The sequence below is a fragment of the Polyodon spathula genome, chromosome 3, assembly GCF_017654505.1.
Source record: "Polyodon spathula isolate WHYD16114869_AA chromosome 3, ASM1765450v1, whole genome shotgun sequence".
In the NCBI taxonomy this organism is placed as follows: Eukaryota; Metazoa; Chordata; class Actinopteri; order Acipenseriformes; family Polyodontidae; genus Polyodon; species Polyodon spathula.
In genome coordinates this window covers 39,017,640-39,042,746 of record NC_054536.1, presented here as the reverse complement: position 1 = coordinate 39,042,746, position 25,107 = coordinate 39,017,640, and the positions used below count along the sequence as shown (strand labels likewise).

The 25,107-nt window shown below is 36.8% G+C and overlaps 1 protein-coding gene across 2 annotated transcripts; it reads right to left on the bottom strand.

Moving 5' to 3' along the window:
* Positions 1 to 1,261: 1,261 nt before the first annotated feature.
* Positions 1,262 to 24,892, bottom strand: lztfl1 (leucine zipper transcription factor-like 1). 2 transcript variants are annotated; one of them, XM_041245223.1, is made up of 10 exons: positions 24,568 to 24,892; positions 23,095 to 23,219; positions 18,342 to 18,536; positions 16,140 to 16,200; positions 15,396 to 15,467; positions 12,674 to 12,739; positions 12,447 to 12,524; positions 4,871 to 5,029; positions 4,252 to 4,355; positions 1,262 to 1,462 (listed from the first exon to the last, which is right to left on the bottom strand). In XM_041245223.1, the coding sequence occupies exons 1-10, from the start codon at positions 24,568 to 24,570 to the stop codon at positions 1,444 to 1,446; spliced, it is 882 nt and encodes a 293-aa protein (XP_041101157.1). In that variant the 5' UTR covers positions 24,571 to 24,892; the 3' UTR covers positions 1,262 to 1,443. The 2 variants fall into 2 exon arrangements, with proteins under 2 accessions (XP_041101157.1, XP_041101156.1); XM_041245222.1 differs by having other exon boundaries at positions 4,871 to 5,047; positions 24,568 to 24,891.
* Positions 24,893 to 25,107: the final 215 nt, after the last annotated feature.

Sequence of the window (25,107 nt, the reverse complement as noted above, 5' to 3'; positions counted from 1 at the left end):
TATACAGCACTTAATTACTGGTGCAAGATTTTTGGAGGATCAGCAACTGCCCAAGTGCATGGCAAAATCCTTACATTTTATTATAAACTTTGCACCTGCTAAGTATTCCAGATCATCACCTGATTCCATGCTCTTCCTCATATGAATACACTTCATATAATTTAAATGGTTAATGATGGCAAAGTGCTAATTTGTAGCGGGTGCAGAACTCCAGGTGAAAAACCAGTCTATACAGGCCACAATTTTAGGCCGCTAAAGTCCCACTTTGCGACCGATAAACACAGTTTCCTTGTACAAAATGTAATTTTTGCAGCAATATGGGTGTTTTGCAGCTGCAATTCACTTTGCACGTATCCTTACATCAGCCCCTTAATGAGCTTAAATGACATGAGTGTATATTTTTTGCATGAGAAAAATTATTATTCCTAATAGTTAAAGCTAACTAACAATGTTCTAAGACTTAGTAATGCACAATAATAATATAAAATTGACTTGAAAATGGGAGATCCAGGTGAAATGTAAAAATCCTCATTTCAACTCTAAATCTATTTAGATCTTTACTCACAATTCATGAATGCTGCCCCCTCACCTTCACAATCACAAGTTTTCATTCAGCTAATTTTTCAGATTTAGCTATTTTCTCATACTGACACACCACCATATTGCTTTATATTTATTTATATATATATATATACATACACACACACACACACACACATACACACGGTGCCTTGCAAAAGTATTCAGACCCTCTCACAGTTTTCAAATTGTGTTGCTTTAAAGCTTGCAGTCACATTGAAGTAGGAATACGTGTTATATACACAACCTACTCCACACATTCAAAACAAAAACAAAAAGAAAGAAGTAAATAGATAATTACTATGAAATACAAGATTTACCCAAAAAGACTTGCGGCTGTAATTGCTGACAATGGTGCTTCCACCAAATATTGACGGGTCTGAATACTTATGCAATCAATATGTTTTAGTTTTTTCTCTTAAGTTTTTGCTGACGTTTACTGTAACTTATCTTACCCTTAGAAGTCTTCAGTTTGAGCATTCAGGTTTTGAATAAAATAATAAGATATAAAAAAATGTGTATGCATCATTTTGTAATTTCACAAAATGGGACACCATAGGATGGGTCTGAATAGTTTTGCAAGGCACTGTGTGTGTGTGTGTGTGTGTGTGTGTGTGTGTGTGTGTATGTATATATATATATATATATCTATATATATATATATATATATATATATATTGATAATAGCTGCTAGTTTTTGAAAGTTAAAACTAAACATACATTATTTCTAATATCAGTATGCAAGCATAGATTCCATTCTGTTTCCTTCACGAGAACAGCAAGTGGAATGCCATTAAATTCCAAATTCTTAGTTTTCCAGGATGTGACAGCTCTTTCCACTGTTTAAAACAAGACACAACACGGTCACTCATCAGGTTCATACCTAAAAAAAGAAAAAATATCAAATGATCAAACTGCTGCTAAAGTATATTTGAGTTATTAGGTTTAATAAGGTTTAACTACTAGGTAAATACATTTTCATCGTTAATAGGCAAAATCATGCAAATTATCGTCAAACTATTATGTTTTGGAATGCGATTTACACTCACAAACCAACACTGTAAAGGCATTTCTGCCACTATTTTAGGTGTAAACAATAACACCCTCTACATCAAGAAATAAGAAAGATTGTAGATAACATCGTATCTGGTAATTCACAATGTGAAAGGTATTATTGTGATTATATAAAAATATATGAAATGTGCATTTTACATTTATTTATATATTATACCAGAGGAAAGCTGCTCTTTGGTATTTTCTCTTTTTTTTCTGGTGGGGCATAGGGATTTTTCGTTTATTTTATAGTAATGAGGTCTTAGTCACAGTATCAGGGATTACAGATTTGTGTTTAGCCCATCAGAACTTTAGCCATGATCAGTTTTGCAGCTACTGCTATATAATCAGGAATACTTTTTAACTTTGTGTGTTTTACAATATGACATTGACATTTTGTTTCAGCATGTATGGCTAATAACAATATACAGATTATATTTCTATATGCATCTATACAAATGGTCTGTGGGTGTGGGTCTTGGCTTGTTAACTACAAATAGAGATCAGAAAATATTTTTTTGTTAAGAAAACCTCAGATCTTATCTCAAGACGTGACCAGAAAATAATCACATTGTAATGCACATCTGAGTTTAACCTATTTATAGATTCATTGTAAAAAAGAAAAAAAAAACTCAAATCGTGTTAAATAATAAATGTGTAACAAAACAAACTTAACATACTTTTACCCTGTACAGGGTCTAATTCACCAAATTTCTGTAGCATTTAAAATCAGTTGTAAGTTTATTCACCCCTGGCACTCATTTGACAACACGCACATGCCAAACAATACCAAGTAACGTCTTTGTTTGTCTTTTCTCGGCAGTCAGTCACATTACTGTTTGTGTATTTGGGTAGTCACGTCTTTTATTGACGATTTTAATACACGCACCACTACATTGTATTCAAATTTAAGACGCAGGCTAAAAAGTGCATCTTAAATTCAAAGGAATACGATATACAGTGCCTTGCAAAAGTATTCAGACCCCTGACCAATTCTCTCATGTTACTGAATTACAAATGGTACAATGAAATTTCATTCTGTTCGATATTTCATTTTAAAACACCTAAACTCAAAATCAATTATTGTAAGATGACATTGGTTTTATGTTGGGAAATATTTTTAAGAAAAATAAAAAACTGAAATATCTTGCTGCATAAGTATTCAACCTCCACACATTAATATTTGGTAGAGCCACCATTCGCTGCAATAACAGCTTTAAGTCTTTTGGGGTAAGTATGTACCAGCTTTGCACACAGTGTCGGAGTGATTTTGGCCCATTCCAGATTTGCTCCAGGTTGTTCAGGTTGGTTGGACGACGCTTGTGGACCGCAATTTTCAAATAGTGCCACAGATTCTCAGTGGGATTGAGATCAGAACTTTGACTGGGCCACTGTAGGACATTCACCTTTTTGTTTTGAGCCACTCCAATGTTGCTTTGGCCTTGTGCTTGGGATCATTGTCCTGCTGAAAGGTGAATTTCCTCCCAAGCTTCAGTTTTTTAGCGGACTAAAGCAGATTCTCTTGCAGTATTTTCCTGTATTTTGCTCCATCCATTCTTTCTTCAATTGTAACAAGATGTCCAGTCCCTGCTTATGAGACGCATCCCCACAGCATGATGCTGCCACCACCATACTTCACTGTAGGGATGGTGTGTCTTGAGGCATGGGCAGTGTTAGGTTTGCGCCACTCATAACGTTTGAGCTTTGGCCAAAAAGCTCTATCTTGGTCTCATCTAACCACAAAACCTTTTCCCACATCGCAGCTGGGTCACTCATGCTTTCTGGCAAACTCCAGACGTGCTTTCAGATGGTACTTTTTGAGTAACGGCTTCTTTCTTGCCACCCTCCCATACAGGCCAGTGTTATGCAGAGCTCTTGATATGGTTGACTGGTGCACTATTACTCCACTCCCAGCTACTGAACTCTGTAGCGCCTTCAAAGTGATTGTTGGCCTCTCTGTGGCTTCTCTCACAAGTCTCCTTCTTGTTTGAGCGCTGAGTTTTGAGGGACGGCCTTTTCTTGGCAGTGCCTGGATGGTGTGATTCAGCTTCCAATTCCTGATTATTGATCCAACTGTGCTCACTGGGATATCCAAACACTTGGATATTATTTTGTACCCTTTCCCTAATCTATGCATTTGTATTACTTTATCTCTAACAACTGTAGAATGCTCTTTGGTCTTCATTTTCCTTCAGATTCATAGCCTTACCAATGATCCTTCAACAGTGGGGTTTTTATCCAGAAAATGTGACAGCAACTTTAATGGTTCACAGGTGGAGGCCAATGGTAAGGTAATTGTCTCCTCGTTAGAGCAATTTCTTTCATCGGTGCAAACTGGAAGCTTCCACAGCACAGGGGTTGAATACTTATGCAAGCAAGATATTTCAGTTTTTTATTTTTCTTAAACATATTTCCCAACATAAAACCAACGTCACCTTACAATAATTGATTCTGAGTTTCAGTATTTTAAAATAAAATATCGAACAGAACGAAATTTCAATGTAGCATTTGTAATTCAGTAATATGAGAGAATTGGTCAGGGGTCTGAATACTTTTGCAAGGCACTGTATATATTTAATTCATACAGGACACATACTATGCACACCATCATAAACTTACTTTGAAAGGCGTTTTCTTATCTCCTTTATTTGGTCATTCTTCTTGGTCAGCATTTCCTTCATGTTGCGGTATGCTGCAGTTTGCTGAAATTTCTTTTCCAATTCCTTACAGCAAAGTTTTAAAAAAAAAAAATCACACAACATATAACTACCAAATATAAAATTCACACTGGCAATACTACTTTGGATTTTAAAACAATAGGCACCTTATTCATCATAGTATGGATGAATCATAACAGTTCATGAAAATCCTTTAGAAATAGGGTAACCAGTACTGAAACTAAAAGAAAAAAAAAATCCACAAGTAGAATACAAGATGCAGCAAAAGTATTCACTGTTCTAAAATCACAAAACACCGACACACAACACAACCACCGTAGTTTTTATATTTTTATTCAGGTCATGAGAGGTATTGAAAAAGTAATTTCACTATTCTGACATGTTTAATGTACAACAATATGTGGTCACATGATGAGTCACGTAATCCACTTGATTTACTGTATACAAACTGCACGTGCAACAATTCATAAACAATCAATTAAAAGCAGAAGGGTCTATGTGATTTCATGGGGGTGTCAGTTTTGTGCTTTGTGGGTGCCAGTGCAGTCTGTCCTGCTTACCTTTTCAGCCATGGTAAGCTGTTCCTGGACCTTGAGGAAATCATGCTTGGTTGCCACAAGGTTTTCCTCCAGATTCTTTTGTGTCACTGTACTGGCATTTAGTGTCTTCTGGAAATCAGACCTTAGTGCTGACACTGTATCTTCCAGGTTTGTGATTTCCTTATTTTTTAATGCAAGCTGTTAACACAAATAATGACAATGAGAGTGTTGCTTGAGTAGAATATATTTATGATGATTACATGCTCTTTGGCTATAAATTGTTTAAAAGTCAACTCATCTATCATAACGAATTGAATGTTCATCAACTGATCGATCACAATCTTGAGCGATACAGATATGTTTTTAATAAAGAGTTGATTGTAAGCCTGATAAATATATACTGCCACAGCAAATTACCTTTCTGTGACATATTTCTTACAAATCTCTTTATAGTGAGGGGTTAAAATGTTATGGGTAAATTTAATTTAAAAGTCTGATACCCTCTCGTTTTGAAAATGAACGTATGGGTAACTATATTGTGTTATAAGTGGGGCTTCTGTTTTTATTAATTGTATTTTTCTGTGTTTATCTTTTAGTTTTTCAAATTCTTTTTTTTCAGGGCTTTCGGTTTATATATACTGTATGACATTATTGTTTTCAGTTACATTCCAAAATTCTTGGACAATTTTTTCTGTCAAAATATGTATAGTAGTAACTAGACAGTACTTGCACACTTAAGTTGTACCTTCTTTCCTTTGCTGCTACAACAAATTCTTATGGTCACGGGCACATTCTTCTGGGGTTTTTGTGTGTAGGCATTTTTACATTTCTCCACAATTTGCAAATCTTCTGTATCTGAATTTTAATACAGCTTTAAATCCTGTAAATAAGCTTCCATTCCTAATTGCAATCTTGTATTAAATCTCGCAAGCGGAGTCTCCAATAGAAAAGTAGGAATGTGCTGTCACTCAGTAGTTGAGGCGGGTTTAAAGTATTCATAACAAATCAATAACAACTACAAGTCAGGAAGGAGAGACATTGCCGAGCTGCACTGAGAATTTTTTTTTTTTTTTTTTTTTTTAAATGGGAAAGAGGTGGTCAACATGAATTTCCCCACTTTTTCCAGTGTTTATTTGCTATACACCGATTTCATTTTTTTTATATTTGGGGCGCTTGATCATTTATTTGTTAAAACCAAAAATCAGAAGCCCTAGTTATAAGACATACCATTAAAAGAGTTTACCAACTGTAATTTGACACAAATTATAAAAGCATCCCTAAAGAAATAGTATTCAAACGCCAAATGCAGTATACATTCCAACTTCTAAAAATGGGGAGAAAATAGGGAATTAAAAGAGAAGGTTTTTTTTTTTTTTGTACATACCATTGATGATCCAAGAAAGCAAAGAAAAAAACACAATACCTTTTAGTTGCCATTTATGAAAGATCTAGGCCATGCATACACCTCATGTCTATGATTACTGTGGTTTTCAAAGTATAACACACACCTATGAAAAATGTTTTGAGGATAATGAAGACAGGTGTGGGAAGTACATCAAAGAGTGTTATCTATGATTTGTTTGATGCATTTCCTGTGAACGCGCAGCACAACATACACGGGAGCGGAAACACATGTCTGTCGCACGTACATTTCTGTGCCCACATCTGTTGCCAGAGAACAGCTAAAAGAGTTAACTGATCCAAAGAAATGTCTGAAAATGGGATAATCTGTTTGTAAATAATATCGAGAAATGGTCAGCATGATTCACAACTAAACACATTTACTATTACATTGCAAGTATATTTATAACTATGGCCCTGTGAAAATCTCGGAAATGTTCAAAATTCACGGCATTGTCATAGGTAAAGTATCATATTTTGCGGACTATGTACGTAAATATAAAATAAATTGTATGTACAGAAAAATGGCAAATATACAGATAAATGCACTGACATCAAAAATTAATATCAAAGTTACTCAAGCACTTTACAGTAGCTTGTGAAACGGTGTTGTAATTAACAGCTTGTAGGTAAAGTGTATCTGCAAGGGCAGCTTTCAGTTGTAGTAAGTCATGTTCCCCATTTACGTCTTGCAAAACAAACAAAATGTGTAACCCATACTGATCTTGTGCATCTGTCAACTCGTCAGTGACCACTGACAAGCAACCAGACTGTTTTACCAATTCCATAATCTCCTGCTTGTGATACTCGGCAACTTTAGGTAAGTGTTCATGTCTCAGCTGGGCTGATGAAGGAATCGCTCCACCATTTCCTACACTCAGTTTGAAAATGTATGTAACTTTTGGTTGTTCAATTTTTCAAGAGGGATATTTGCACAACAAACGCCTCTGTCAGGTCAAAATTTAATAAGTGGACAGTTAACCCTTTCTTATGCATACGTGGCTAACACCCTGTGATCTTACCACTAAGAAAAAAAAAACTCCACACAAATCAATGTTTCAACGACTCTGAAAGAGGGTTTTATTTAGACCTACATTGAACTGAACCTGGTTCGGTAGATATAGATACAGATATAGATATATATATATCTATATATAATTATATAAAAAAAAAAAAATTTAGATGATAATGTGACTGAAATGTCATATTATTATACCATCCATTCCATGGTAGGTAATTTCTATCCTTATACGTAAGGCAAAAACTAATGTCATGTTTAAACTAATAGCCCTATATATATATATATATATATATATATATATATATATATATACATACAGCTCTGGAAAAAATTAAGAGACCACTGCAAAATTATCAGTTTCTCTGGTTTTACTATCTATAGGTATGTGTTTGAGTAAAATGAACATTTTTTGTTTTATTCTATAAACTACTGACAACATTTCTCCCAAATTCCAAATAAAAATATTGTCATTTAGAGCATTTATTTGCAGAAAATGACAACTGGTCAAAATAACAAAACAGATGCAGTGTTGTCAGACCTCGAATAATGCAATCAAAATAAGTTCAGATTCATTTTTAAACAACACAATACTAATGTTTTAACTTAGGAAGAGTTCAGAAATCAATATTTGGTGGAATAACCCTGATTTTCAGGCACAGCTTTCATGTGTCTTGGCATGCTCTCCACCAGTCTTTCACATTGATGTTGGGTGACTTTATGCCACTCCTAATGCAAACATTCAAGCAGCTCGGCTTTGTTTTATGGCTTGTGACCATCCATCTTCCTCTTGATCACATTCCTGAGGTTTTCAATGGGGTTCAGGTCTGGAGATTGGGCTGGCCATGACAGGGTCTTGATCTGGTGGCCCTCCATCCACACCTTGATTGACCTGGGTGTGTGGCATGGAGCATTGTCCTGCTGAAAAAAACAATCCTCAGAGTTGGGGAACATTGTCAGAGCAGAAGGAAGCAAGTTTTCTTACAGGACAACCTTGTATTTGGCTACACACAGCCAGGTTAAAACATTAGTATTGTGTTGTTTAAAAATGAATATGAACTTATTTTCTTTGCATTATTTGAGGTCTGACAATGTTATTTTATGTTATTTTGACCAGTTGTCATTTTCTGCAAATAAATGCTCTAAATGACAATATTTTTATTTGGAATTTGGGAGAAATGTTGTCAGTAGTTTATAGAATAAAACAAAAATGTTCATTTTACCCAAACTCATACCTATAAATAGTAAAACCAGAGAAACTGATAATTTTGCAGTGGTCTCTTAATTTTTTCCAGAGCTGTATATACATTTCTTTACAGTTTGATTATATCTGTATGAAAATACACAGCTGTGTAGACATATAACTTGTCTCAGTCAGTGGTCTCCGATGGTGGGAATGACATCATCCGCACTGCAGCGAGCTGCGTCTTTTTTTAAAAGTCTTCCGGCCTTTTCTTGTGTGTCTGTGACCGCAAGATGCACAGGATTGGATGATGTTGAAAAAATCCAACATTTCTCGCATGGTCACAAGCCAGTGAAGCGCAATAGGGAAAGTTTTTGAGCAGCCCAATAAATATGAACAGAACAGGATTTTAAACTTGCCTCTAAACTGAATGAAAATAAAGCGTAAATGAACCTTTGCTAAAATTAATACTGGTGCTTACATAGGCTACCATGCGCAGCAACCACTTGTATAATAATTACAATAATAATGAATACAATGTATTTTTATTTGTATTGTTGTTAATCTTTTTATATAGTTGAGTCACTAATAAGTTAATGTCGCTATTTATTTTCTGTACGAATTACTTTCCCCATCAAATTAGTAACGTTGCTCAGCTGTTCAATACTTCTGATCGGAGACAGCATAAGAACATAAGAACATAAGAAAGTTTACAAACGAGAGGAGGCCATTCGGCCCATCTTGCTCGTTTGGTTGTTAGTAGCTTATTGATCCCAAAATCTCATCAAGCAGCTTCTTGAAGGATCCCAGGGTGTCAGCTTCAACAACATTACTGGGGAGTTGATTCCAGACCCTCACAATTCTCTGTGTAAAAAAGTGTCTCCTATTTTCTGTTCTGAATGCCCCTTTTTCTAAACTCCATTTGTGACCCCTGGTCCTTGTTTCTTTTTTCAGGCTGAAAAAGTCCCTTGGGTCGACACTGTCAATACCTTTTAGAATTTTGAATGCTTGAATTAGGTCGCCACGTAGTCTTCTTTGTTCAAGACTGAACAGATTCAATTCTTTTAGCCTGTCTGCATATGACATGCCTTTTAAGCCCGGAATAATTCTGGTCGCTCTTCTTTGCACTCTTTCTAGAGCAGCAATATCTTTTTTATAGCGAGGTGACCAGAACTGCACACAATATTCAAGATGAGGTCTTACTAGTGCATTGTACAGTTTTAACATTACTTCCCTTGATTTAAATTCATCACTTTTCACAATGTATCCGAGCACCTTGTTAGCATTTTTTATAGCTTCCCCACATTGTCTAGATGTAGACATTTCTGAGTCAACAAAAACTCCTAGGTCTTTTTCATAGATTCCTTCTCCAATTTCAATATCTCCCATATGATATTTATAATGTACATTTTTATTTCCTGCGTGCAGTACCTTACACTTTTCTCTATTAAATGTCATTTGCCATGTGTCTGCCCAGTTCTGAATGTTGTCTAGATCATTTTGAATGACCTTTGCTGCTGCAACAGTGTTTGCCACTCCTCCTACTTTTGTGTCGTCTGCAAATTTAACAAGTTTGCTTACTATACCAGAATCTAAATCATTAATGTAGATTAGGAATAGCAGAGGACCTAATACTGATCCCTGTGGTACACCGCTGGTTACCACACTCCATTCTGAGGTTTTTCCTCTAATCAGTACTTTCTGTTTTCTACATGTTAACCACTCCCTAATCCATGTACATGTGTTTCCTTGAATCCCAACTGCGTTCAGTTTGAGAATTAATCTTTTGTGCGGGACTTTGTCAAAAGCATGGAGAACTGCTGATCAGTTTTACTTGTTTTCTGCTCATAAAAATACATGAGCCAAGTTACACCTTCACTTCATTCATGAGACAAGCAAATCCCATCTCAAAGTGTCGTGAGATTGTGGAGTCTGTTGGGAACACCAGTCACAAGTCGACACCGGCAGGAACGCAGACTAGCTGACAGTATGACCGTCAGAGACTACCACTTTGCTGCGTCAAAAAGTCTGCAAAATCGAGGGCGCTTCAGTCCTTCTAGCGCACCCGCAGAAGTGTCTGCAGCTCACGTACGGCTTTTGTCTGCAAGAGAAGTATAAACCAACCTTAACTTTCCTTCCTATGTTTGGAGTCCTGTCTTTCTCTATAGACACTCCAGTTACTCAGGGTGTTCCACAGGGCTCTGTTCTGGGCCCCTTACTTTTTTTGTATTTACATGTTACCACTTGGCCAGATTATCAGACACTTTGGCCTCAGGTATCATTTTTATGCTGATGATACACAGTTATGTGTGTGCATGAAACCAGATACAAGCGCTGATACCTCTGTACTAGTCAGTTGCCTTTGAGATATGAAAAATTTGGATGCAAGTTTTCTTAAACTAAACTGTCACAAAACAGAAATGATTTTAAATCGTTTCCCAGTCTATTGTACATAGAGTTAGTCATTTTAATTTGGATATTGACAATATAAATGTATCTGCTTCCATTGTAGTACACAACCTGGGTGTTATTTTTTATTTTTCTTTGACCTTCAAAGCCCATATTAAAAATGTCACCAGGGTGTCCTTCTTCCATCTCCACAATGTTGCACGGATAAGGCCCCTTTTATCTTTCTTTGATGCTGAAAAACTGATCCATGCTTTTATTTCTTCTGGGCTTGATTAATGTAACAGGCTTTTATCTGGAGTCTGTACGAGAGTTATAAACAAGTTGCAATATGGGCAGAATTCTGCTTGCCCGTGTTTTAACCCATACAGCATCTTGGGAACATATTACACCTGTGCTTTTTAAACTACATTGGCTCCCAATACGACTCAGGGTTGACTAAGATCATGCTCCAAGGCACTACTCCAGGATACCTGCGAGACCTGCTTCATCTCTACTTTCCTGTCTGAACTCTCCAGTCTTTCAAATTTGGTTATCTTCGACCACCTATTACCAAGCTACGGTCCACAGGAGATAGAGCCTTCTGTAGTGCAGCTCCTTACCTATGGAATGCACTACCCAGCTCCATAAGAGATTCAAAGACTGTGGAGATTTTTTAAATCCACCTCAAAATGCTTCTTTTTAAACCAGCTTTTAAGGATCTGTGTTAATGCTGTCTCTTACTTTGTTGAATGTATTTTTATTGTTTTTTATTTTGCCTTGTCGTTTGTTATCTTGTCTTCTATCAACTATGCTAAGCACTTCTGGATTGGAAAGGCACTTTGTATTATTTATTATTATTATTTCTCTTATACAGGTTCTCCAATAGGCATGTCTTGAATAAAATGTGTTTTTTGGTTTTTTTTGAGTAGAACACATGTGCAGTGCAAAACCTCACTTACATTAAAAGCCTGTTAATCTGCCATACAATAAGTACCAGTAGGCTATTGTACATTTTATTATTAATCCATCGATATTATATTATAATATGTTCAATAACCCTTCATCAATGTTATTGATGTTTTGTATTAATATTATTGATGATTGTTAGTTTATTTATTCCTCAAACTTAGTACTCAGTTTCAAACTGCTTGTGAAAACTACATTTTTACTTCTTTTTTAAATGCAGTGAATTATAAAAATAAACAAAATTGAGAATGTATGGCAGTCTGTGGGGAGCATAAAAAGAGGGGAAATATTAATGCAGTCATCAACTGATTACACATACATGAGAGCTCCCTTTTCAGATTTGGGAGAAAATGCCTGTCTAGCCCCTGTGCAGCTCTAGAAAAATGAAAAAACTGATATATCAAACACAAATCAGCTACTGACTTACACAAATGCCACCCACAATGATTTCCTACCAGATGGAGGTGTCCTCAGCAAACACAATAGTTTTGGTAGCTCACATTCAGAATTGCAGTTGACACAAATTAAAATACCACAGAAGAAAAAAGAACACTTAACTATAGCTTTAGAGCAGAATCTCAAAATAAGTACTTTTTTTCAAATAATTTACACATCTCGTAATAAAGTATGAATGAATTTACCTTTTGATCTCCTTGTACTCTCTGTAAATCTTTCAGAGCTCTTTCCAATTTCGATTTTTCATCCAATGCGCTTGTAGCCTGAAATTTATTTTAAATGTTAAATCAGTGTCCCGCCTCACATCAAATGAAATGCCACAGACAATTGTTTCATGGTCCATTCTAGTTGATCTTTACCCGCCTTGCACTAATGACTATAGCCTTACTGTAGATACTGGTGAATGTTTTACCTGAGATTCTATTGTCCGGAGTCTGGCTTTCAGTTTTTCGTTTTCATCTTGTAATCTAAAAATTTGCTAAAAAAATATAATACATATAGTTAGGATCTTGTCACACAAGAGACTTTGATTCTTGCTTAAATTGAATGAAGTGTTTATTTCAAGTTTTAAAAATGTTTTATTGGTTTGTTCTTGGAACACAATCTTATTTTAAACTTCTTACATGGAATAACAAAGGACTGAAAATGGATTTGCATAACACAAGTCCATTCACCATTTGTGCAGTACAGGAAGGTTTAGGCGAGGCCACATGACATAAAGTGTACTGAAGTGAAAATAAAACATTTAAAAAACAAACATAGCAGCAAAACAATAAGGGACTTTTACACTGCTGAGAGGTACAAAGCAGTTTCCAAACTGTTTTTTTTTGGGGGGGGTTGTGGTTACATACACGTTTTAAACCCTGATTAGCACTAACTTTCCTTACCTAAAGTAACTTCAGTAAATTAGGAAGTTCTAATCATGAGACACTAAACCTCTCAAATGTTTCCACTGGGGAAAATTATAGCTGTCTAAAAATGTTTGCATTCCATATTTAAAGACTTTATTATGTAGTAAATACTTATTAAGTAAATATATCTATATATATATATATATATATATATATATATATATATATATATATATATATATATAGTTTGTACATAAGATGCTGCTTGATAAACAAATCCAACTAAACATATACAGTAATAAACCATATAATAAAGTTGGTAGGTGGGGCTGATATTATACCAACATGCTGAAAAATATTGTTGTATTATTTCAAAGCATACATTCCAACATATCCCAATTCTATATGGTTCACATTTGTATGTTACAGAAGAAATTAACTGAAACCTAAAAGCTTCTAAGATGTTATCACTTTCTGCATTCAGGTTGTACTTGATGAGCTGCACATGCAATGCTGTGGTTTTGTAAGATAAACACTTGCAACTTTTCATTTGAAGGATCTGAATAGAAACATGCATATTACAGTAAGGCTGTGCTCTTCTTTAACTTCATAAGCAGAGTATAATTTCAGAAGCAGAGAAATCAAGCCACATCCCCAAAATCATTATTTTTATAAGAAACATGTCTTGAGGTTATGATCTGGTAAAACTGGCCACAGACCAGTTCAGCTGATATACTGTACACTTTTGCATTAAGCACTTTAATAGCGCTTTCCCCTTATTAGCATCTTTGAAGGCAATTATCCATACCAATTGTTTAAAATATTAAGTAGAAGCATAGGCTAAAGGGATATGTTTAATTCTTTATGGTATTGGGTTGCCTTGGCCAATTTTTCAGATTTTATAAGTTAAAAACAGTATTTTGAAATGAAATAACAGTAATACCACCAATGCCATAGGGGTGCCACCTTATAAAAAAAATATAAATAATGTATGTCGTGGTTTCAACCTCTATTTAAAACTGTACCCCTGCTGCCTGGAGGTTTCAGCTCAAGTCCTCCTTTACAATTTTCATTCTACTAAACTGCATCAAAAGGAGGAAACGTATTCTTTTTTTTTCACCACTTATTTAATGTATAGTTTATATCACAATAGTTTGCAACTGACAAAATGGTGGTTTAGGATCGAATACCAAACAGTAGGCTGCACAGAATCAAGAGACAATATTTGGCAATCGCTTCGGAAACACACGTAACAGCTTTCTATTCGACAAATAAGTTTCCAAAATAGTCTGCACAGTAAGTGTTTATCATGTTACCATTTACAAACCGTCTCAACAAAATTATGTGTGCCATTTAAAATAATCTTTATAACAACCTGGATATACTCTATCAAACAGAATGCAGCCGAGCCTACTAAATAAAACAAAAATTGTCAAATTATGAGTATTGTGATTATAATTTATGTTTACCAGAGCATTTGTACTTAAAATGCAGAAAGATTATGCAACATTGATTAGTATTACTAATGAGCAGCACAGAAACGCTCAGAGCAGAACTCACCAGAGGCAGAACTGTCAGGTGCCTGCTTCACCCACTCTAACAAAGTGGAAATCAGCTCAATAGAAATTTTGCATGTGTAAAGGTGGATGATCATTTTGAAACTACAATATAATATACTAACCTTTGAGCTGCTAAACAAAAATGAAATATTTATGCACAATGGTTTAGAGATAACATAATACTATTTAAAAAAGAAATTCAACTTCATTATTTTCATTGTTATTTTTGCATTTCTTAGTTGTCCTGCACACCCCCTAAGACCATTAGTAACCCTGGGGGTACCATGAAAAAACAACATGTTTTATTTATTTAGTGTATAAAGAATATGCACAGCAACGTTGTTGCACAGCTTCAGTTCACGTTTTCAAGCTTCCTGCTCTTTGCTGGTCAATTGTAAATATACTGCATCCGACAGCTAGGGAATGGATCGTAGAAATGCTGGGGATGTCTGGGAATTGCCAGAAACAAGTCACCAATAACCCTGGGTTTTCATAGCATTAATGTATGTACAGCATTTATTGAAAGTACTCATGACTTCAAGGTAATGTAGCATTTTACTCACCCAAAATACATGTTACTCACATAGTGTCTAAATTTGAGAGTAAATTACTCAATGACACATAACCTTATCTGGAGCACTGAATGTGTCAATGCAATTCTACCATAGGAAAGTTTTCTACTATTTCAACTTGATGAATGCTCCAGAGCTGATGCAGGTCTTACCTTGTTAAGCAGTTCTGACACTCCACCTTCATTGAGAGGAGCAAGCTTAGGTTTGTTAGAGTCTTGGTTTGCCTAAAGACAAAACAATTAATCAGCGAGTCAACCTAGACTGGAATTCTCAAGTGTAATGTGTTATATTCATTGTTGTTTTTGATCACTTCACTTGTATTGAGAACATATACAGATCCCATACTCTGCTTACGCTTACTGCAGCCACACATTCTATTCTACATCCGGGATTCACTGAATTCTACTTAATGTCCAAATGTGTCAAGATTTTGTTTCAGTTATTACATCCTTTTGACAAACATGTCTTCTCTCTTAGTAATGATGCAGTAGAGTGTAACTATTTGTTCAGTGCATTTCTTACATTCACTGGGAGCAGAGTTTTGCCAGGATAATGGCTATACTTGTGTACAAGCAACAACACATTTTTGAGTACCCTCTTGAGGCCTCAAGGACGCTTTAATCTTTTAAGGTAAACAAATTCACAAAGATATAATCATTGAAATAGCAAGCAAAGTGAATCTAAACAAGAGTACATTCGTTACAAGTTTGTCCGCATAAAAACAGTTTTTAATCTGTGACGTTATTTAGCTTTTTTCTACATAGTGTTAAGAAATTAATCTTGAAAATACAGTTGAAAGCATTTTTCCCTGCCGCCTTTGTTTTGAATACGATCCATTTTTTGGAGACCTTGCTGATTAGTACCATGCTGGTTTTGAAGACTGTATTTAAGCCCACCTTTTTATTTGATGATGTAAATTCTGCCTTTTCAAATTCTGCAACTTGTTCTAAAAGCTCCCTAGAATTAACAGAAAAAGAATTTGGTTAATAAATAATCCAAGCGATGTAAACATGTTTTTCTGTACAGGTTACCTACTATATCTTCATTTCCTAAACCTCTACCAATGGAATTGTCTATTTCTGATGCCTCCGGTTTGTTTGTATCACTGATCGAATTAGTTTTTGTGGATATCTGTAGATGAACTATAGAGGGGTGTAAATGTATTTAGTTCATGTTTAACAGCACAAATGTGGCAGATCAAAAACATACAAATGCAGGTGGTTTAGATTTAAATTATTACTTTAAACAAAAGTCATAAAATAAAAGTTGACTTAGAAGTTGCTTTTGCAGTCCTGTTTGAAAACTGCTGCCCTAAAGGCTCATTTTTTTCCAGTTTTTAATGCTTGCATTACAGAAATAATAAATTTTGTGAAACAGTGTTATGTCTTATGCCTAGAACAAGCTCATACAAATATGAAATATTAGGGTTCAATGGCCTGCAGCTGTGACAAAATAGTTTACTGTAAGATGGTACAATGAACTCATTGCAAATATGTAGTTTGCCACATCATCAGTAATATACTGTAGCTTCTAAGGACTAGATAACAAGCCATTTATGGTTTAACAATTTTTGATTGTTTTGTTTTTTAAATAGCAATAAATATATTAATGTAATATATTAAAATTACTGTTCTTCTACCATCTGGTTTGGGGGTAGAATGGGGTGACACTGTATATTAAAATAGGACACACAATTGGTGATTCTTATCTCTTATGTTTATGAAGTTCCTTGCAGCTTTTTGATTCCAGAAGCTTTCACAAACTTCTCCTTTCCTAATGAGAGCTTTGCAATGGCAATTTCAAGGTTCACGGAATATGATGCAGCTACACTAGAAAACTGACTTCTTGTACTGTAGCTTTTGACAAACAGTTCTGCTGGATGTATATTACTGGAACCCAGGCTCTAGATTCAGCACCCCTAATGCTTTTAAACCATGTCTAAAATGTGTGCTAGGACAAATATTCAAACAAAACACAGCTTGAAGGTCAAAATAAGCAAATAATTAGTTCAATTAAGGGTTAGTTAAGTAACTGAGAGCTCAGGTGGAATGAAAACCAGAAGACACCGAGGTCCTGTGGACCAGGTTTGGGAAGCCCTGCACACGAGGCTAGTCAACAAAGCTGAATACAACGAGAAACTGCAGGGTGTCAACAGTTGGTTATAAAATGACAAGGGTCTATACAGCAGCTGTGTTTTCAAGTCAAATAACAGTAAGCATTTCAACAACATTAATTTGTGATTGACCTAAACAAACTTGGTAAATACAAGTCTCCATCAGACAGTAATGAGCAGCAGCTTACTGCATCTGGATCCAAGCAGCCCACTGTTAAAGAATAGAGAATAAAAGGCTAAATAAAACAAAGTATTTTAAACCTACACAGTTATTACACTAGTCAAAGCAAAAGCTATTATGATGCTGTAGGTTTACTAAATATAATACACATTTATTGTATAAGTGAAGCTCTGTAGTTTTATTACAAATCCAGAAAACGTTTTTTTTTTTTTTTTTTTTGTACCATTAACATTATATTTAACATATTCAACATTTGTATTGTACATTTTATAAATTATACAGTAACATTACTGATCCTAATTAATGAATGAATTCATTACTTAAGTTAATAAATAGCAGCATACATGCGTCGGAACCCGTTCCTCTGTATAGCCACGTACTACACTTTGGAATAGAGAAACCTCATGGCCAAGTTACAGTACCACCTCAATGGCTTTTTCAAGCTCTGGTTAGGAACCTTGGTCACACAAGCTGAGAACCGAACATGGTGTTTCTGACCTGAGGTTATATCCAAAGCAGTCATGAAAATGCACCTTATAGATGGGAATTGATAGAAAGGAAATGATTTTACCTTTAATGAAACTACCATAAAGTATGGAGAAATAAACTTGTCTATTGTCACGTTATTATTTTTATTCATGTGTATCAAATCGTTTGTTGGCCCACTCGTGGAATTTTGCTCATTTTAAGATATTTTTCCCTACTTTGTATCCATTTTCAGTGTGTTGCCATCTTTAAACAATAGAATCAATAAAACCTCCCATTGTACAGAGAACACATCTGAAACATTATTAATGACAATACCTGTTTTCCAGCTCTGAGACGTCGGTCTGGAGTTTCAGATAAAATTTCTCCGCTTGTGAGAACAGCTGCCGCAGCAGCAGCACATTGGTGTGGGCAGTATGTATGAGTTCCGACTCCACCTCTCCGTGCACAACCACTTGCAAGCCATCCAACATATCAGACACTTCATCCACTGTGAACGTTTCCTCCACCAGCCTGTAATACAGAACAGGCGGCACAGTTTTAGGGAGTTGAGCAAAATGATGAAGGTAGTTTTTGAACAGGAAAGAAGAATTTTACTTGAATTATAAAATTGATTATATCCAACATGACATATACTGTATATCCACAATACCTTGTATCCAGATGGGTCGAACAAAAAATAAACAAATTAATAAAAGAAATGATATGGAGCACTGTAGACGAAAGGCTGTCAACTGTGTTGGCAATTCTGAAGAACAGACCCTAAAGTAGTTAATGCAGTGTTCTCCCCAGACCTTTTCAGCCGGACGCCCATCTTGCAGATGCTACTGAGCCTTTAATGATTAGGATTGATTGCGTCAACTTTGCAAATTTTGCAAGTTTATCGTATCACTGCAAGCAAGCGTATTCAACATATTCCTTTCAAACAGAATCAGAAAATGTATACTGAAAAACCAGTTTGTCTGAAAAACTGGCTGGCTTAGTGATTTAACTACAGTGTATATGTGCTTCCTGTTAGGAGCACTAAAACATAAGCCAAAGAAAGCTAAAGACATTTCCAATGCTAAACACGTAAAAGCCAATGCAATTTAGCAAAAGATATATAAAATAAAAAACACCCACACAACAACAGTTTCCAGAATTAAAACAGTATCCAAAAATTGGAGGATATAGTGCTCGATAAGGCCTTCTCAGTTCACTTGCAATTGAAAATGCACAAAAGCAACAAAAATCACAGATTAAAAATACATGATAGTATCTAAAACTGTTTAATGATTAACTGTTTTACATTACAGTAGCCGGTCTCATTTCCTTTGTTTTGGCTCCATTTTCGTCAGGTGAAACTGGAGGAAGCGCTGATTAACTGGACAATAAAGACAGACTGATTGACCATGCGAGAAAACGAAGAAAAAAAGCGTAGGCTGTGACAGATAATCAAATTAACTGTAACATTGACGAGATGGGCTTTGTATCAGAAAACAGGTGAAGGAATCGAAAATCACGCGTGACAGGCAAGTACATTATTTTGTTACATATAGATATAATGTGAATTGATTTGTTTCTAATAGAAGGGTGGTAAAACGTGACTGACGTGTATCTGAGTGCTGACTGTAAACGTTCAAATTCAAAAGAGCCAGGTGTGAGCCCTCCCAACCCTTTAAACACCACAAACGGATGGCCTGACATTCTCCTGTAGAATTCTCTGATACAGAGCAGAATTCATGGCTCCTTCAATGATGGCAAGTCGTCCAGGTCCTGATGCAGCAAAGCATCCCCAAATCATGACACTACCACCACCATGCTTGATCGCTGGTATGAGGTTCTTACTGTGGAATGCAGTGTTTGGTTTTCGCCAGACATAATGGGGCCCATGTTGGCTAAAAAGTTCCACTTTTGACTTATCTGTCCATAGAACATTGTTCCAGAACTCTTGAGGATCATCAAGGTGCTTTTTGGCCAACTTGAGACGAGTATACATGTTCTTATTGAGCAGTGGTTTCCGCCTTGCTACTCTGCCACGAATCCCACTTCTGCCCAGTGTCTTTCTGATGGTGGAGTCATGAACACTGACCTTAGCCGAGGCGAGAGAGGCCTTCAGATCCCTGGATGTTGTCCTAGGGTTCTTTGTGACTTCCTGGACGATCCTCGCTCTTGGAGAGATTTTAGCAGGATGGCCACTCCTGGGAAGATTCACTACTGTCCCAAACTTTCTCCATTTGGGCAATATAGCTCTGACTGTGGTTTGGTGTAGCCCCAGAAGCTGAAAAATGGCTTTGTAACCCTTTCTAGACTGATAGGCATCAAAAACTTTTTTTCTGGAGGTCTTCAGGAATTTCTTTTGATCATGGCACAATGTGCTTCTAGAACCTGTGTGCTGACAACTTCACTCTGATGGTAAGGGCCAAAGTTAGTCAGATTTATATTGGGCAGGGCTGGCCCAAATCAGGCCTGACTGTTAATCAAAGTATTCAAACAGCTAACCCTAATTATCCCTTTAACTGGGCTGAGTTAACTAGGGGGGCAATAAGTTTTTCACACCTGAAGATTGCATGTTTTATTACCTTGCACACCAAACAAATGAAAGAAGCACCAAACTTTGTTGTCATTTTTTCTCTCAGACTCCCTCTATATACTACTAGAACCCAAAAAATATCTCACCAAATTCAATGTGAAATATGTGCAAAAATTCAGAAAATCAGACAAAACCCCAATGCCTTTTAAAATACTAGTTTAAAAACAAATGCATGACAAAATGGAGACCAAAAGGAGATAAGCCTTTAAATTCAGCGGCTTTTTCTTTCCTATTTGTCTTCCTACCACCCGCCGAATCAGACAGCCCCGCACCGGACGAGTGGGAGAGAGCACAGCTGGGGGTGTGGTGCAAGGAGAAACTGCGGTGCTCTGACAGGGAGTAGGATGAGGTCATACAGGTGGTCGTGAAGTCGAAAGTGCACTACACTGCTAGTAAGAGCATGCCGCGCCAACACCAGTAAGAGACTGCACAGCGACACCACTGAAACAGTACCTCCCACCGCCCAAAAGAGACTGTCCTGTGCTACCTGAGAAAGAGTACCTTGTGCTACCAGAGCCCCAGAGAGAAAGAACCCCGTGCCACTTGAGCCAGAGAGGGGGAGCCCAGCGTCGTCAGAGCCCCAGAGAGTGAGCCTAGCACTGCCAGAGACCCACAGAGAGCCCCACAACACCAGAGCCCCATTGAGAGAGTCCCACACCGCCAGAGAGACCCGAGTCACCATAGCCCCAGAGAGAGCCCTGCACCACTCGAGGCCCAGAGAGTCCCGCACTGCCAGAGCTCCAGAGAGAGTCCCGCACTGCCAGAGCCCCAGAGAGAGCCCAACATCGCCACAGCCCCAGAGAGAAACCTGCATCACCAGAGCCCCAGAGAGAAACCTGCATCACCAGAGCCCCAGAGAGAAACCTGCATCACTAGAGCCCCAGAGAGAAACCTGCATCACTAGAGCCCCAGAGAGAAACCTGCATCACTAGAGCCCCAGAGAGAGAGCTCTGTGTCGCCTGAGCCCCAGAGAGAGAGAGCTCCGTGCCGCCTGAGTCCGAGAGGGGGAGCCCAGCATCGTCAGATCCCCAGAGAGAGAGAGGCACACGTGGCCACAGGCCCACAGAGAGAGCCCCGCGTCGCCATTGCTCCAGTGAGAAAACTAGAGGTCTAGAGAGAGCCCTGCAACACCAGAGCCCCAGAGAAAAAGATAGTCCCGCACCGCGAGAGAGCCCCACGTCCCCACAGTCTCAAAGAGAGAGTTCCGCACCGCCAGAGAGCGCCCCAAGTCACCATAGCCCCAGAGAGAGCCCTGCACCGCCACAGCAATAGAAAGAGTCCCATAGAGCCCAGCACCGCCACAGACCCAGAGAGAGTCTGCCTTCCAGAACGTGGCCTGTCCTTCAAAGCGCCGGTTTCCTGGTTTCTCTGGACTCGTCCGCTGATTACTGAAGCAGAACGTTTCATTTTCCAGTCAACTTCTCTCAGACAGGCCACCTTCAATCATGCCGATAGCAACTAGGCGATCTTCATTACTCAAGCAGGGCATGGTCGTATCTTTCACTGTTCATGCGTTATTTAAAATCATGTTTTTTCGAATGACTATTAATACAGATTCTTAATCAATTCATTTTGACAATTTAACTCAACTCACGTAACAAACAATTTTGAACAACTGTTGAACAATTTTGCTATTCCCGTAATGTGCGTGTGTTAAAGTAAAAAAAAAAAAAAAAAAAGAATTAATATCTGAGACAAAAACACATTGGAAATGTGAAAAAACGCCAAGCTATCAAAAGTGCCCAGCCTTTTAAAGTACAGATATTCAAGAAACTTGGGAAAACCTTGGCCAGCACCAAGCAAATAGGCACAACTGTAAAAACGGTGGGGCCAAGGTTAACCCAACTGTTTCCACTAAGTTGGCTTGTGTTGTTTTTCATGCGTTTTGATCTGCTTTTATTGTGCCTGAAAAACACAAGCCAAGTTAGTAGAAACAATTGGGGAAACCTTGGCCCCAACCGCTGGGCACTTTTGGTAACCGTTTTTTCACATTTCGAATGTGCTTTTGTTTCAGATAGTCTACACAGGCAGTACAGAGGGATCTGCACAATGCATTTGTACAGCAAAAACTACTTCAAGATATAGTATTACTAAATGTACCAACACGCAAATAATGCTATTCTGTTCTAATAGTAGGAAGATTTCCTTTTTAGGAACAAGAAGATTTTTCTCAGTCTAGCAGACTATAGTTAGCGGTTGCTTCTATTCTTCCAATCCTAGATTATGGTCACTTAATCTACCAATTTGCTTCCAAGCAGTTTTTATACACATTGGATGCAATCTATAATTCATGCTGCAGATATGTTCTATTTTCTCTCTTTCACTCACCGTTGTCATTTGTATATAAAACTAGGCTGGCTCTCATTAACTAATTACAGGCTTTTTTATTGGTACTGATTTGTTTTTAAGGTTCTTAAAGGTTTGGTACCTCCTTATCTGAATGTTCTGGTAGAAAGGATTAACACTGGCTACATACAGGAAACAAAAAAAAACCCTCACCTGCTGTCTTTTAAATCTTGAAAGCAGGAGTCCACAGTCTTCAGCCTGAGAGCTCTTTTTGAGCGAGCAAACCGCATATAGTTGATGACTTCATTTTGGTGATGCTCACTGAAGCCAAGCTCTGCCTGTGAAGGTAAGAATCAATTACATGTTTTTTCAGCATTGATTTTGATACAGTAAGTGGCCGTAAATGATCAGGTCTATAAAATATACAGATGGAGGCAAAAGTTAGAGGACACAGGGGGCCTTATTTGTACATCCACTTTATAAAGTGTCCTTTGCTTTATCCTGTCCTAGAACTACACAGGTACACCCAGTACATCCAAATAGAGCATTACACATGTAACTAGGCATGTTAGATACAGTTTAATTTCCTCAATGTTTGAACTTTAGTGTTAAACGCTTTTAAACTTTAACATATTGGGGATTTTTTTGTAACCAAGAAGGCCCTCGTGAGAAGCCCTCCATTAGGGTGCTGTTGCTTTCTGTGATGCCATGCAACATTAATGTGAATGAGACTACATGTTTGCAACATGTATTTGTATAATTACCTTGGTTAAACATTTAGCCTAAACTCTAAACTATTAACACCACTATCATTAACCTCCCAGTTTAACACGTTTTTCTGCAGCAAAATAACTTTGGGAATATGATTTTTTTTATTTATTTATTTTTTTTTTAATCATCATGACAATGTGTCAACTCCTTCATTGAGTGCGCCAGAAAATAATGTTACAGGTACATTACATTTAAACAGGCAGTCCTAACAGTTCATCCAGCTAACTGTACTGTATCTAATGTACTGAGTGTGTTTAAAAGATGAAAAAGAAAATATAAAGTGGCTAAACAGGTGCTCATAACAACGCGTTAACCCACATCAGTAAATGCCTCTCCTACAAGATGTCAACCCAAATAACCATCATCCATTTATTCATTCATTAACGACGGATTTTGTAACGGTTTGCTCTGTGGCAAAAAAAAATAAAACTATTTGTCCAAAGAATTTTAAAACCAATTAAATGTTTCTTCAAATACAGGACGTGTTAAAATTGACATATTAAAAGGTGGCTTTATATCTGAAATCAAGTAAAGTAGCTGAGGCTGAGATGTGGGAGTCGTGGCTCAGGTATTGCTGCAACAGTAAACGCAATAGTTAAATCACTCCCTAACAAATACAAAACAAAAATACAGTACCCCCTCTAGCGTGCATTATTAACAACTGCAAAAACAAAATCGGCTATTTTATTTTATTTTTTTAACAAAGCGATGCCAGATATGACGGTCACCTATATACGTAGCTGTCAAACTAAAACAAATGATCAAAGCTTAAAAATTCTAGACAAATAATACATTTATAACAGTACAAATCAATCTTGTTTCTTTTGTATTTCTCCGTGGCCTGCGTGTGTTAGTTTTTGTTGCCAAGCACTAGCTGCTAGGATGGACTTCCAGACTTTTCTTCGCAGTACTTACCATTTTAATCAATGGACAGTCTGTTTAGTTCAATGCACTCCAGGTGTGTTGCAGTTTATTTTGCAAAAGTTGTGATTCTTATCACGATTCTTTTTTTTTAATCGATTTTGTTCATTAACCTAACTGTCTCTAACCAGCGCCGCTGCACCTGGAAACGAACAGCGTCATCACTTTGGAAACCGTATGCTACGCAATTGGTACAGACGTCATGAATTCTCTGGAAAGAATGGAACTGGACTTCTTATCTGGATCACAAGAAGATTGACTGCAAATATGTACCATTTTCAATCTAAAATAAACCCCTTTATTTTCACAAAACAAGTAAGGAACAAAAGGCCACATGCAACATTTTTTAATTTGTTTAAAACAATAAATAAATAAAAAAATGCTGCTAAAATGATTTTGATGGGTTTTTGGGAATACATGTGTTGAGTACTTATTATTATTATTATTATTATTATTATTATGATAATGATGATGTCCCAAATCATTACAAATAATTGATTTACTGTACATGCAATGATAGTTAAACAAAAATTA